This window comes from Pleurodeles waltl, chromosome 5 (genome assembly GCF_031143425.1).
Source record: "Pleurodeles waltl isolate 20211129_DDA chromosome 5, aPleWal1.hap1.20221129, whole genome shotgun sequence".
NCBI lineage: Eukaryota > Metazoa > Chordata > Amphibia > Caudata > Salamandridae > Pleurodeles > Pleurodeles waltl.
In genome coordinates, this window is record NC_090444.1 from 862,069,561 (window position 1) to 862,083,862 (window position 14,302).

The 14,302-nt window shown below is 48.1% G+C and overlaps 1 protein-coding gene across 3 annotated transcripts in view; it reads right to left on the minus strand.

The window, feature by feature from the left end:
- The window catches only part of LOC138296101 (zinc finger protein 282-like), a 672,699-nt gene that overhangs the window by 370,960 nt on the left and 287,437 nt on the right, over positions 1-14,302 (minus strand). For all 3 annotated transcript variants that reach the window (XM_069234955.1, XM_069234956.1, XM_069234954.1), the window contains exon 6: positions 6,144-6,242. In XM_069234955.1, the coding sequence (XP_069091056.1) occupies positions 6,144-6,242 (99 nt within the window). The remainder of the gene's footprint in view (positions 1-6,143; positions 6,243-14,302) is intronic.

A 14,302-nucleotide genomic window follows, 5' to 3' on the forward strand; every position in this document is an offset into this window, starting at 1 on the left:
TTCATATATTTCCAGGAAATGCAGCTATGGAGTACACTACAAGGGTATACAATATCTCCCCAAAACAGGTAAAGAAAACTTGTGGCACGTTTGAACATCGAATGTTACACATTTGTTTAAATGGCCATGTGCTTAATAAGTGGGACAGACATCGCACCTTGAAATAACATATATCACAACATACATTTTTGATCTTAACAAAAGACACTTGATCAACACTGGCCAAACATTTGTGACAAAATGGATACAGTGGCCAAACGGAGTTTTAAGGTTTGTGCAGTGGTCTACTTAACCACTCTGAAAGGAGACATCAAGTCTTTGTTACTACGTACAGAATATTCCTGTCCACACATCCTGCCTTCAGATATATCCTACCTTTGGCATAATTGTGGTTTGATGCCTATGACGTGAAGGAACCCCTGGGCTGGCTGCTCATGCTCCTTGTCTTGCCAAATGTGTGGAAGCTGGAGGCCAGGAGCAGGCCGAAGTGTGGCAGAGAAACAGGGCACTGGACAAATAGCTCGATAGCGACCGGTGGGGTTAGTCTTCTGCATCTGAGGCCTTGCTTGGTGAGTCTTGCTACAGACTCTAGCACGGCACTAGTGATGGGGAAGAACCCACTCACCTGACACAGCAACTGACCATGTACGAATAGGCTGAAATGGGCAGTGGTCTGGTGACAGGCGTGGGGTAGTGCTTCTGAAGCAGGTGCTAGAGTTGCTGTAATAAATCCCTGCTGTGGAACCAAATCTGTGTTGAGAGGTGAATGGGTGAAACTTGGGGCTGCCCGACCTTGATAAACCAGCCTCTTTGGCAGGGGACTAGATGCCAGTAGAGGGCGTGGCGTTTAAGTACAGCACTTTCCACTATAGTGGGATTCGAAAGAAAGCAACTTAAAAGTCATATGTCTGACCTACGATGGTACTATAATGCATGTGCTCTCTGTGAACATCCTGCAAAGCAAGTGAGTAGTGTTTTTGAGTGGGAGTACTTTCTGGCGGCAGGTGACGGAGTAACTGGATGGCCCTTTACCTGCTCCCTTGTCTCGAAAAACAGCTATAAAGCATGTCTTCTCTCTGAGGCAATCTGAACTTGGTTGGGTCACTAGAAAGCTACTAAAACGGTGAGGACGCCCACGATCTACTATAGCCTTAGAACCCGCCGTAGCGGGCTCTACCGGCTATTAAAGGCCCGATCCCCGCGTTAAATGCCCGAGCCGAAGGCGTAAAGTAAAAGCCCGCAGCACTCCATTGTTTTCAATGGAGCTTCCAGCATTCCAATGTTCTAATAAAAAAAAAAAAAAATTCACGGAGCCCGAGGGGATTTAAATCCCCTCGGGCTCCGTGAGGCTTTGTTCACAGCTCTTGCTGTGAACAAAGCGAACATTGGAATGTTGGCGCTGCGGGCTTTTACCGGCCAGTAAAAGCCCGCAGCACTCCATTGTTTTCAATGGAGCCTCCAGCATTCCAATGTTCTAATACTGGTTAAGAAAGTGAGGCAGAGGCCGAAAAAACAGTTGTAACAGAACCCCCGAAATGATCCAAAGGGTGACTATAGGCATTGGATGTTGACCCCATGGCCCTTTCCTCAGTTACACACCGGAAGGAAGGGCAAGGAAATAGCTAGGCATCGGAACTAAGGAGATTCATGTGTTTGGCACCAACTCTAGGTTATTTGGCAGGCATTGCTGTGAGACACTTTGGCATGCAGGGTTTGCAAGAAACTAGTGCATTGTAACAATGTTGATGTGCCCTTGTCAGGTTACCTTAGGTTGGCATATTAGCCAGATAATTAATGGAAACGGCCTGTTGGAGGGTCAGCTGCCGATGAATATGACTGTATTTGCCTCTCTGACTTTGTCCTGTCTCTTTCTTGTTCATTCAACGGTATCACATGGGTAGATTGTACTTCGGGGGAGACTTCAACAAAATAATGGCCGCATTCAAGCATTATGCCCAACAGCTCCAGCGAAAGAAACAAAATCAACTGGCAGATTTTGCCAGATGATTTTGCCAAAGGCCTTAAATATGTTCTGTGCTCATATCACCAACTGCCTGGTAATACGTTGCATCCAAAGAGGTGCATAGATACTTTTCTATGATTGATTACTTTTTTCTACCAGCAACAGACCTTAGGGAGATTGCAAAATGTATTCACAAGTGTGTGGGCTCGCATATCATGCTCCATTACAACGCACTTAGGACGTTATTGTAGGGAAAGTAGGAACATATAGTACCTAAATGATTGGAGGCTTAACACAGCTTTTAGAGAGGGTTTCAAAGAAGCAGCACTCTAAACTTAATATAGGTTTGTAGGCTCTTTAAGGACTCTATGGGAAGTATTCTTATCCTTGTTCAGGGGAAGGGCTATGGGTAAATTTTGACATTTAAATGCATCAAGCAACAAACCCTACTCCAGCAATAACTGATAATCCAAGCGCTGAAGAGCTGGTAGCGCAGTGCTGCAAGATAGAAGAGGCCCTCCTACATGAGCTGAACAGTTCGCAGCTGAGGTGTCATCTTGTCTTCATGGATAAAGCAATCGAGATTTGGATAGCTTGCCTGAAAAGAATATAAGCTGTTATACTGAAGAAGCAAGAGGGAGGCAATTAATCAGCACATTCCAACCACACGTGGCACTGAAGGAAGACCGCTGACAGGGCTTTGTGCCATTATCCAAGAGTTTGCAACCATTTATTGTTGCTTTTAGGATCTGAGGAGACAGGCATACCCCGATTTAAATACCCCTATAACTAGACCACTGAATGCTCTCTAGAAGAAGTCCTCTCAATAGGGGAATTGTGGTTGACAAGTGGCCAATTACAATCAGGTAAACCCTCTGTACCTAAAAGGTTCCCTGTGGAGATCTTAAAGCATGTTTCCAGTTAACTGACCATTCATCATCTTCAAGCAACGGGAAGAATTGGAGGTAGCAATGATCAGTGCGTTACTGAAACCATGGTGCATGGCAGGCAGATGCAAATCATACTATTGGATAACCTTAATGCCGAGGCAAAACTCTTTGCTACGGTACTTGCTAATTGCTACTTTGAGTTATTCAATCCAAATTCCATCAAGACCAAAGTGGCTTTTTGACAGGACGCTCAATGTTTCCTAATAATATGTGCCTGTACAATGCTCTTGGGTTGGCAGCGTGGATACGAGAACCAATAGTGATCGTATCCATAGACTTCGAGAAGGCTTTTGACAACAGCCTACAACAAATTGTTTGCTATCCTCTCTGAAATGAATCTGGGTCAATAATACATACCCTACAATCACCTCCTCTATGGTAAATTAACTGCAATACATATTCTCAAAGCCACACAGAAATGGCCAGGGTATACAAAACGGGTGCCCCTGCTGCCGCTATTGTTCAAACCTGCTGTGGAGATATTAGCAGAATGACTCCGCTCAGGAAAATGGATAACAGACTTCCAGTGAGACACTAGAGGTCATGGACCCAGGTCTCTTTTGTCCACGAACAGAACAAATATTAGATGCATTTAGGTATTGTTCAGTGTTCTTAGTAAATAAAGCCAAATCTAGTGTACTCCTGGTAAGAAGAAATGAGGCAATTAGTGACAGGGTGCAGAGCTCTGACAGTATCAGAGGATGTTTCCATTTTCTTTGGATGCTTGTAGCTGGACATGAAGCACGTTTGGTCAATTTACGAGGCCCCAATGGTAGGTATGCTGAAGTGGGACCTGTCACAATAGGGACCCTTACCATTGTCATTGATGGGGTGAGTGGTCCATTTAAAAATGGCAGCATTATGTTATTTTTTGGCCACGTGCATATGGACAGTACATCTTTGGAAACATGGGTAAAAAAGGAAATATATTTTTTTCTATTAGCTTTGAACGGCAGAAACCTTAAAATCAGATATTTCTGGGTGAGCTGAGAATAACTACCAGAATTGAATAAACTTGCTAGAAACTTTCTCCAAATACGCATGGAAAGGGTGTTCGGAAGTGCCAAAAAGAATTGCTGATGAGAGAACAGACCAAACTCCCTGTCTGAAGATATCCATGATTCAATATAAAAAAACAGAAATATAAGAAAGGATGTATTCGACTAGAGAAGACATATTATGCATACATGAAGGTACCATGAAGTAGATGACTAGAGAAATTAACAAACAATCGAAATGTCTATTTATCCTGAGGTACATGAGAAACAATTATCAACAAGTAATGAACCACAAATTCTTCGTACAGCTAGATGAGGATGATGAGTCAATTAACTGGAGAAATGCCTGAAAAACTCCACAGGGAACCTGTTACGTTCAGGAGTTTTATCATATTGTAATAGTTCAGTTGTCAACCCAATTTCCTCTATCGAGAGGACTAGTTACCTAAAGTATCTTTCAGTATTCAATAGTCCAGTTATCAGGATATGTATAGCACGGTATGTCAGACTCCCCAGCCCACAGAAGCAACGATAAGTGTGTACAAACTCGAGAATCAATTCTAAAAAGTGGCTGGCGAAGTGAGAAGGACATTAAAAAATGTGAGAAATGTGATGGAGTAAAATGATAACGACACATGACTGCTGTTTTCCTATGTAAAAAGGAAGATGAGGCATGTAATATTTTTTGTAAAACGTACATTTATTGTATAACAGAATATTAAGTGTAAATGACAACTATTTCTTCATGTAATGAAATAAAAACAAATGGGTTTCTCTTTTCTCCACCAACCGAATGAACAGTACACATAAGTGTAACTGCAAATGAAATTAATTAGATGTATTCATCCAATTAGTAAATAGAGAATAGATTACTCTACATTACACTAAACTCCTCTCTATATAGAACCCCTATGCTCTTTTTCCAACAGGTAACTACATGAGGAAAACAAACTCCCTTCCTTGTCACATGCTCCTCCTCGCTCTGACTACATGTCTCTTCGCTTCGGAAACCCTAAAAAAAAGTCTAGCAGCTGAAGGCCAGGCTCACAATGGGGGAAGCCCCTGATAGGAACATTTAGAGGGCACGGCACAATAGTCATTAACACGTCCAGCACATTTGGTAGGCTTACGACTGCCTAGGAGACTGACACAGACCCTTCCACAAAAATCAAACCGTATTACTGTCTGCTAATTCCTTCACACTTCGCACATACCTCAACTTTGGCTACTGGCAATCAACCGACATGGGGGAGAAAGAGTATTTACTGAAATGTGCTTTTATGATTCAGAACGAGCAAGTCTAATTCTAAGTAGTGTATTATTTAGCTTAATGACGAATAATACCTTCCAAAGCATCTAGGAGAGTGGGGATATTTTTTGCTCTGAATCAGCATATATGGCAATTTATAAGAGAAAAGTTGAAGATTTCTAGAGAAAAATCGGGAGAATGTATTTCTTCCATTGACTTCTATCGGGCCAGAATCGAGTTACTGTTATGTATGGGATTTGCAAGTCTGCTGTTGCAGGATAGGTTATTAAATATATATATATTTTTCTTTACCTTTCAGGAGCACAGACAAAGCGCTAGGGCAGGCAGAGAAAGCATGATGCGAGTGCTGTCCCCTATCCTGCAGGAGCATGTTACAGGCAGTGCATACTCCGAGATACACAAGACCAGGCCCTGTCAGCTGAAGCTCTCAGAGGAACTGGGTTTTTACATGCAGGAATCGGGAGGCAGGAGACTAACCTTGAAATCGGTAGTCTCCTGCCAGAATCAGGAGGGTTGGCATGTATGGAATCATTATCTCCATTCCATTTTTATCTTACCCCTCCGTTAGGTATCAACAACAATGATTAGAGTTGTATCTTCCTGCATTCACTAACAATGGTATCTGATTTAAGTGGCTGTAACGATTTGCAGAATGTGACTTTTGATAATACGGTTACAGATCAGGTATGATAAAAATGCTTGGCTATAACAAAGTGTCATGCTGTACATTTGAGGTTAAAGGTACAGCTATGTAATTCTTACACTTCTATTATGTATGAATCTTTCTTCTTTTAGTTTGAAGACTAGTCTTTAACAAAGACAGCTTTAATTGAAACAATTGATCTTGACAACAAAAGATCTCAAATAGTCTCCAACCCTTCCTCAGTATCCAGCTCTCCATTTTTTCACAGCTTTGAAAACACCAACACACATTGACAAGAAGATATTGAGTGTGTTCTGACCTGGTAGCCCATTGGTGTTTTCTCCTTTTTTACGATTCTGATTGTCCAAACGGCAGGAGTCTTCCTCTTCTTTAATGATGAATGAAATAACAGCATGATCTGCCATAAAAGGTTGAATAACAGACATATGATATACTGCTTGGGACATTTGTTTCAGGAAAAGAAGTCTTTGAGCAAATCAGTTACCTCATAAAGTTCATTAAAGGCCATTAGCAGGAGCGGATAGGGACTAAAGAACCAACCTGAACAACTCCGTCGTACAACATTACTAGGGACACCAGTAGCCGTAGAAACAAATAGACCTCTTGTGTGGCTTGAATACATACATTAAATTTATTTAGTGCTCAAGAAGACGTGAAACCAGATGGTATGGGCTGTATAGCATCAGTACAGCTAGCTCGTACACCTGAGAGATAGGTCTGACATCTGATCTCGAAAAAAACATTTCTTTGAAAGTAAGATAAGGAGTGATCAGAGCCCAATCCCATTTAACTAGTACTTTTCTTTGCTGAAACGACTTGTATATGCCATTTGAAATGGGAATTTCAATTTGCATAACTGACAATGAAAGAGCAGAATTGTAATTACCGGTGAACTCTACGGCACCAATAATCATTATGCAGCTCTTAGTCACATGCAGCCTGAGGCCAGTCTGACAGAGCATTTGTTGTGTGGCCAGAACCGGACCTCTGTTACTATTCCAGAGAAAAATTGTAATGATGGTAGACAAAAATAATTACAATGAAACACGTGTTTTACAGTTCAGTAAGCTGCACTGTGGAAGCCCTTGCAATCAACATGTAAGCGTTTGGATAATCAGAGCCATGCTAAGCTTTATTAAACAGAAGTAAGAGCAGAACCCTGATGGCAATGTTGGTGCAGCTACATTTGGACCTAATATCAGATCTCCTTTTCACTTAAATAAGTAACAAAGGAACAGACATCCTCCATAGCAAACAGTTCTATCTTAAACACATAGGACCTCATTATGACCCTGGCAGTGAGTGAAAGTGGCGGTAATACAGCCAACAGGCTGGCAGTAAGTTCCACCAAATTATGACCTTGTGGTAATAACTCCCATAGACAGCCAATGTGCCACACCAACCACCACGGCAGAAACAACACTCACCATGGCAGCAGCCAACAACAGCCAGGCGGGAGACAAAGTACCGCCCACATTAAGGCACACAAAACCACCATCTTTTCCAGGGCGGTACCTACGCCAACAAAAGCCTGGCGGAAACAGAGCTCAGAAGTGAAAGGACTCACCATTGGAGACACAGGGAAGAACCATGCCACCATGGAATCTGAAATGCAAGTTTTCCAGATGATCTTCTACGTCATGCTCCACCTGGAACACCAATGCCGACGAAGACGACGACGGTGAGTTCAGCCGCATAGCACACAAGGGAGGGTGGAAGGAAAACGAGAGTGACACACACATGCACAACACACACCGACACACACACAACCAGCTGCACACGTAAACCAATGGCACACGACACACAGCATAGTAAAACACGGTCCACAATGCTGGAGTACCGACAATGTATTAGCATAGCAAAACCCACCACACAAACCAAATATATACAAATGTCCATAAAGGGCCAATGCCCAGTCCAAAGTCATGAGGGCACACAAGGCCATAGGGCACAGTCCAAGGCCCAACCTGTATCCTGACACATCCGGAGTGAACACTGAGTGGGCATCATTTTGCAAGTGGGAAGGCACCTCAGGGGGATGGGGGGCTGACACCTCGGCTGAATACCGGAACGTCGCCACTGGTTCTGGATGGGGCTCCATGTCCATTGCTCTGTCCTGGGGAGTGCAAGGCCACAATCTCTGAAGTGGGTGACTTCCCCACTGGTTCTGCGTGGGGCTCCATGCCCAATGCCTTGTCCTAGGGAGTGCAAGGCCACAGTTTCTTAAGTGGGTGACTTCCCCACTTGTTCTGGATGGGTCTCCATGCCCATTGCTCTGTCCTGGGGCATGCAAGGCCACAGTCTCTCAAGTGGGTGAATTCCCCACTGGTTCTGGAGGGGGCAACATGCCCATTGCTTTTTCCTGGGGAGTGCAAGGACACAGTCTCTCGAGTGGGTGACTTCCCCACTGGTTCTGGAGGGGGCAACATGCCCATTGCTTTGTCCTAGGGAGTTCAAGGCCACAGTCTCTCAAGTGGGTGACTTCCCCACTGGTTTTGGAGGAGGCAACATGCCCACTGCTTTGCCCTGGAGAGTGCAAGGCCACAGTCTCTCAAGTGGGTGACAGCAGCCCCTGGAGGGTGGCCTACATGGTGACCGCAGGCGGTGACGGCTGCACTGTGGTGGTGGTTGGAGGATCCTCCTGGGCAGCCTCTGCACTGTCCGATGGCTGCACTGTTGTAGTGTTTGGAAGAGCCTCCTGGGCAGCCTCTGCACTGTCCGATGGCTGTACTGTGGTGGTGGTTGGCGGAGCCTCCTGGGCAGCCCCTGCACTCACTGATGGCTGCACTTCCACAGCTGGCGGTGGGGGCCCGTGACAACTGGTGGTGGTGGCGGTGTTATCCTGTCAGCTTCCTCTTGTGTAGAGTGCCTTGTCTGTCCATGGGTCGTGGATCCCTTACCCTTGCTGGCAGAGGAGGATGGCCTCTTCCCCTCTCTGCCTGGTGGTGCAGGCTCCTTTCCCTTCTTCGCAGGTGGTGCAGGCCCCTTAACAATCTTTCCTGGGGGTGAAGGACTCTTCACACTCTTCCCTGGTGGTGCAGGCCCCTTCACACTCTTCCCTGGTGGTGCTGGCTCCTTCCTCTTCTGTGATGGCGGTTTGATATCCTTACCACCACAAGTAGGAGGTGCTACCACTATCCCCGTGGGCTGAGGTGCTGGGCTGTGTCCTTGGTACCCTGCCCATACGTGCAGGACACAGGAGGGGGGAGGTAGGGAAGAGGTCAAATTGGGAAAGGAAAAGCTTTTTAGCGACGGTGAGGTGGGAGGAGTAATTCGAGTGGAGGGTGAGGGAGTGGTTGTTGGAGATGTATAGTCTGCTGGACTTGGGTGCAGGTGCATGGGATGTATGCTGATGTGAGGTGGGTGGCTGTTGGGTGTGTGAATGCTTGTGGGGACAGACAGGGTGGGAGAGGACGGGGGGACGCGTGCATGGCTGTTGTGGAGGTGTCTGCCAGTGAGGTGTGTGTGCTGCTTGGTGTGGTGAGGCTGATAGTGGACGTAGATGTAGTGCATGCAGATGTGAGTGTGGATGTGACTGGAAAGGTGGAGGAGGGGGGAGACAGTGGATGATGTCATGTCTGCAACTGTATGGTGTTTGTGTGAGTGCCTGTGGGATGAAGTGTGGTGCTTGTGTTTGCTTATGCCACACTTGTATGTTGCCTTGTGTGCATGCTCGTCTGTATGTGTGCCTGGGATGGGTTAGGGTTGAGGGGAGTGGAACTGGGAAGTGGTAGTTGGAGGGTAAAAAAAATGGACAATGGCTGCCGTCAGAGAGGAGGCCGGAGCCAAAATCGATCTCTGTTGGGGCGCCAATCCACAGTGAATGCCCTCCAGGATTGCACTGCATTGCTGCATCTGGGATGCCAGCCACTGGATGGCATTCACAATGGTTGACTGCCCTACAGAGATGGATCTCAGGATGTCAATAGCCTCCTCACTCAGGGCAGCAGGGCTCACTGGGGCAGGGCCTGAGGTGCCTGCGGCGAAGGAGATGCCCACCCTCCTGGGTGAGCGGTCACAGGCAACTCGCTAAGGGGCTACTGGGAGGGCGGTGCTGGTACGGTGGTGGCGGCTGTACCTGCAGCTGGGGTGGCCACAGAGATGTCCGCCACCACCAAGGAGCTCCCATCGGGGAAGGTATCTGAGTCAGTGTCGTCTCCTCCTGTGTCTGCCGTGGTGCTCCCCTCACCCTCCGTCCCACTGGTTCCCTCGGTCATGTGGGATGCAGCTCCCTCTGTCACCGGTGCCCCTGCTCCTCCGCCAGATGATGCTAATGCACATAGGGACAGGATGACAGAACAAAAAAGGGGGGGAGAGAGAAAAAGGAAACACTGGGTCAATTACTGCACCAACACCACCGATGGCGTACACAGCACCCTCCCACACAGGGAACAGGCCTAAGCAATATGCTTTGCACTACCAGTGATATGGCTAGTCACCAAGGCGTGATGAAGAGCACACACCGCCAACTGCAGCACACCTGGGGCCCACGATGCCCTGCCTGGAAAGTGACTACTAACAAGCTAGGTTACCTGTATTTGCCATGCAACCATTACCCTTCAGATGACCCACACTGCTATGTCTGGCCTGACCTTAGGGGCACCCACTACCACACAACCACCACCAGGATACTACCCCACCAGCCAAAATGTGTAATGATACCCACTGTACTCACCCCCTTGTGGCTGCTGTGAGTCCCTCAAGACCCCATCCAGCTCAGGGCAGGCCACTGCCAGTATGTGGGCCATCACAGGGGTCAGGTTCTGACGGGCATCCCTTCCTCATTGGGAGGCCATCCCCAGGTAGGCCTCCGCAGCCTTCCTTGCCCAGCATCTCAGGTCCTCCCACCATTTCCGACAGTGGGTGCTCTCTCTGCCATAGACCCCCAGGGTCCGCACCTCCTTGGCCTGTCACACACATGGCCCACCATACCCGTTTCCATAAACATTGGCACACACATAGCCCAGCGCACAACATGAACACCGCCAACAGATTTTACCCCCTTACACAATGCCTTCACACACATCTCTATGCATCCCTGCCACATGCATCGTGCACACAGTGTACTCACCTGTTGGTCTGGAGGCCCGTACAGCAGTCTGTACTGGGGTAGGACCCCATCCACCAGTCGCTCCAACTCCTCCGAAGTGAAGGCTGGGGCCCTTTCCCCAGTCACACGGGCCATGGTAGGTTCCAGACACAGGTCACAGCAGCACATGCAGTGTAGGTGTTCTCCTGTTGAAGGGCAGGAAACAAGTGAGGATTGATTTAGAAAATGGCGGTCACGTCCACGGCGGTGTACACCGTCACCGCCAGCATACATCCCCATTGGCCACTGTACTCCATAGGGCCCAATGTTATCCAATGAGGAATTGCACAGTGGTTCACGACTGCCTACCACCACAACGCACAACGTTGGCGGAATTACCTCACATCCAAATGTCCCTCCACACTGGGCAGGCGGTCGCCTTTTCAGGTGGGGGTGAACAGGCCTATCGCGAATTGCTGTGTCATGGGATAAATAGGCACATACTTCAAAATGTACCCTGTCCCAATACATAATTGCATGATGTGGGCTGCTGTTGTGGTTTAGTTGTTCAAATTGTGACAGCCTACTCACTCTTGTGTCCCTTAGATACCTACCGCTGCAGATGAACAGGAGATGGAGATATACCCCTGTGTACAGACCCCTGGTGGACTTAGCTACACTGGAGGACAGGCACATTATACTCACCTATAGACTGGACAGGGCACAATCACAGAGCTGTGTGCCCGGTTGGAGCCGGACCTGATCTCATCTATCCGTCATCCGACTGGGATTCCCCCCTCTTGTGCAAGTGCTATCAGTTTTCCATTTCCTGGCAATTGGTTCTTTCCAAGTGACAGTGGGCTTGGCAGCAGGAATGTCACAGCCAATGTTCTCAATCGTGCTGGCAAGAGTGTTGTCTGCCCTGTTAAAACACATGTGCAGCTACATAGCTTTCCAGGATAAGGGCTGAGGAACATTATAATGAGGCACATGGGTGAACCAGAAGGATCACTGAGAGGACCTTCGGCCTCCTTAAGGCCAGGTTCTGGTGCCTCCATCGGACAGGTGGATCCCTGTGCTACTCACCTGAGAAGGTTTGTTAGATAGTAGTGGCATGCTGCATGTTGCAAAACCTCCCCCTTTTCTGCAGGAGGAGGAGACTGGAGATGCCCCTGTGGCACCAGTGGACCCTGATGACAGTGAGGATGAGGAGGCAGAGGATGAGGATGTGGACAACAGAATATCAGTTATCTGTCAGTACTTCCAATGACACACAGGTGAGACAGTGCAACTTCACATTTCTATGAGTATTGGTGTATTCTGTGTGGCTGTGGCATGATGGCAATACCCACTTTTTACCTCTACGTACGGTCACCTAAGGATTATCCTTTTACAGATGTTGGTGATATGACAACAATGTCCTGATGTGGTCACTACAGCCAGCTAAAGGTCACTATTTCTATGCTCTCGCAATGTACAGTTCATTTGCAATGGATGTAGCTGTTTCCATCTATATACATTTACAATACATGAAATACTAGTAGTCGAGTAGTTTTGTCCAAGGGTGTTTATTGTAGTGCTAAGAAATTGAAAGGAAACTGTAATGGAATGGGGTGATGATGGAGGAAAGTCCAGGGTATTGTTCCAGTCTGTTTGTAGCACAGGTGCAGTGTTCAAGGGGACATAGAAAGGGGAGCAATGGCAGTTCAAAGTGGACAAGGTGACTGAGTGGGACACAAGAGGGACATTCAGGAGAGTCTTATTTCATGGCGGTGGTCTTGGCAATTGTCTCTGGCTTGTCTGGGTCGCAGGGAACGTTTGGGGGTGGTTTATCTTCTGCATGGGGAGGGATGCTGGTGGCCTGTGGGTCCTGTGGCGGGGCCTCCTGCCCACTAGCGGCCGCGGAAGTGGAGGGCTGTTCAGTTGACTGGCTAGTGGTAGGGGCCCGCTGGTGTGCTGTTGTCTCCCTCATGATGTTGGCCAAGTCTGCCAGCACCCCTGCTATGGAAAACAGGGTGTTAATGGCCTGCAAGTCCTCCCTGATCCCCTGATACTGTCCCTCCTGCAGCCGCCTGTTCTCCTGCACGTTGTCAAGGATCTGGTCCATCATGTCCTGGGAATGTTGGTAGGCTCCCAGGATCTCCGAGAGTGCCTACTGGAGAGTCGGTTCCCTGTTCCTGTCCTCCCCCTGGCGCACAGCAGTCCTCCCAGTTTCCCTGTTTGCCTGTGCCCCTGTCCCCTGAACGGCGTGCCCACTGCCACCAACCTCAGGTCCCTGATTGTCTTGGGGGGCGAGGTGAGGCCTGGGGTGCCTCTACAGGTGGGCACACTACTGATTGATGTGTCCTGGGGACAGAGGTGTGGGTACGCTGGGTGGGTGCTGTGGTGTTGGATCCTTATGGGGGAGGCTCTGCGGTGGTCTGTGATTGTGCTTGGGTGACCGGCTGTCCAGTGGTCCCTGATGGGCCAGGTAGGTCCTCCAGATCCTGAAGTCCAGAGTTACTGTCATCACTGGGGGCCTCTTCTGTTGGTGGATTGGATAGTGGTGGCACCTCCTCTCCACAGACATTGGCTGGCGTACCTGTGGGGATGTATTTTGCTTCAAGTGTATGACATTTGTACATCCCTGGCTTCCCCTCTATCAATGGTGTTGTCCTGCCAGCTTTTGCTTGTTTATGGTGATGTATTGTGGGTATGTTAGTTTCCCTATGCTATGCATGCTTTAGTGATGGGTGTCCATGCAGGGCTGGGATGGCTGTCCATGCATTGGTATGGCACGCAGGGCTTGGCATTGGGGTTAGTGAGATGTGTAGGTTCAGTGTGTGGGTTGGAGTGGAGTCATGGGAGTGAGGGCGTGGGTGTGAGATAACTTGCAGGTATGTGGGGGGGGGGTGATAAGTAGCAAATGTTGACTTACCAGTGTCCATTCCTCCGGCTACTCCAGTGAGTCCCTCAGGATGCAGTATTACCAGTACTTGCTTCTCCCATGCTGTGAGCTGTGGGGGAGGAGGTGGGGGTCCACCGCCAGTCCTCTGTATGGGGAGATGGTGCCTTGCTGCTATGAAACATACCTTCCCCAATATGTCGTTTCACCTCTTCCTGATGTCATCCCTTGTTGTTGGGTGCTGTACCATGGCGTTGACCCTGTCCTCGATTCTCCACCATAGCTCCATCTTCCTTGCTATGGATATTTGCTATACCTGTGCACCAAAGAGCTGTAGCTCTATCCTGACAATTTCCTCCACATGACCCTCAACTCCTCCTCAGTGAAACAGGGGTGCCTTTGTGGTGCCATGGGTGTTGTGTGATGTGTGTTGGTGAGAGTGTGTTGGGTAATGTGGTGGGGTGTGTGATGTGAAGTGTGTGAGGGGTGTATGGGTGTAAGTGGTGTGTGTGTCTAGTTGTCTCTGTGCTCTTCTTCTGAGTCT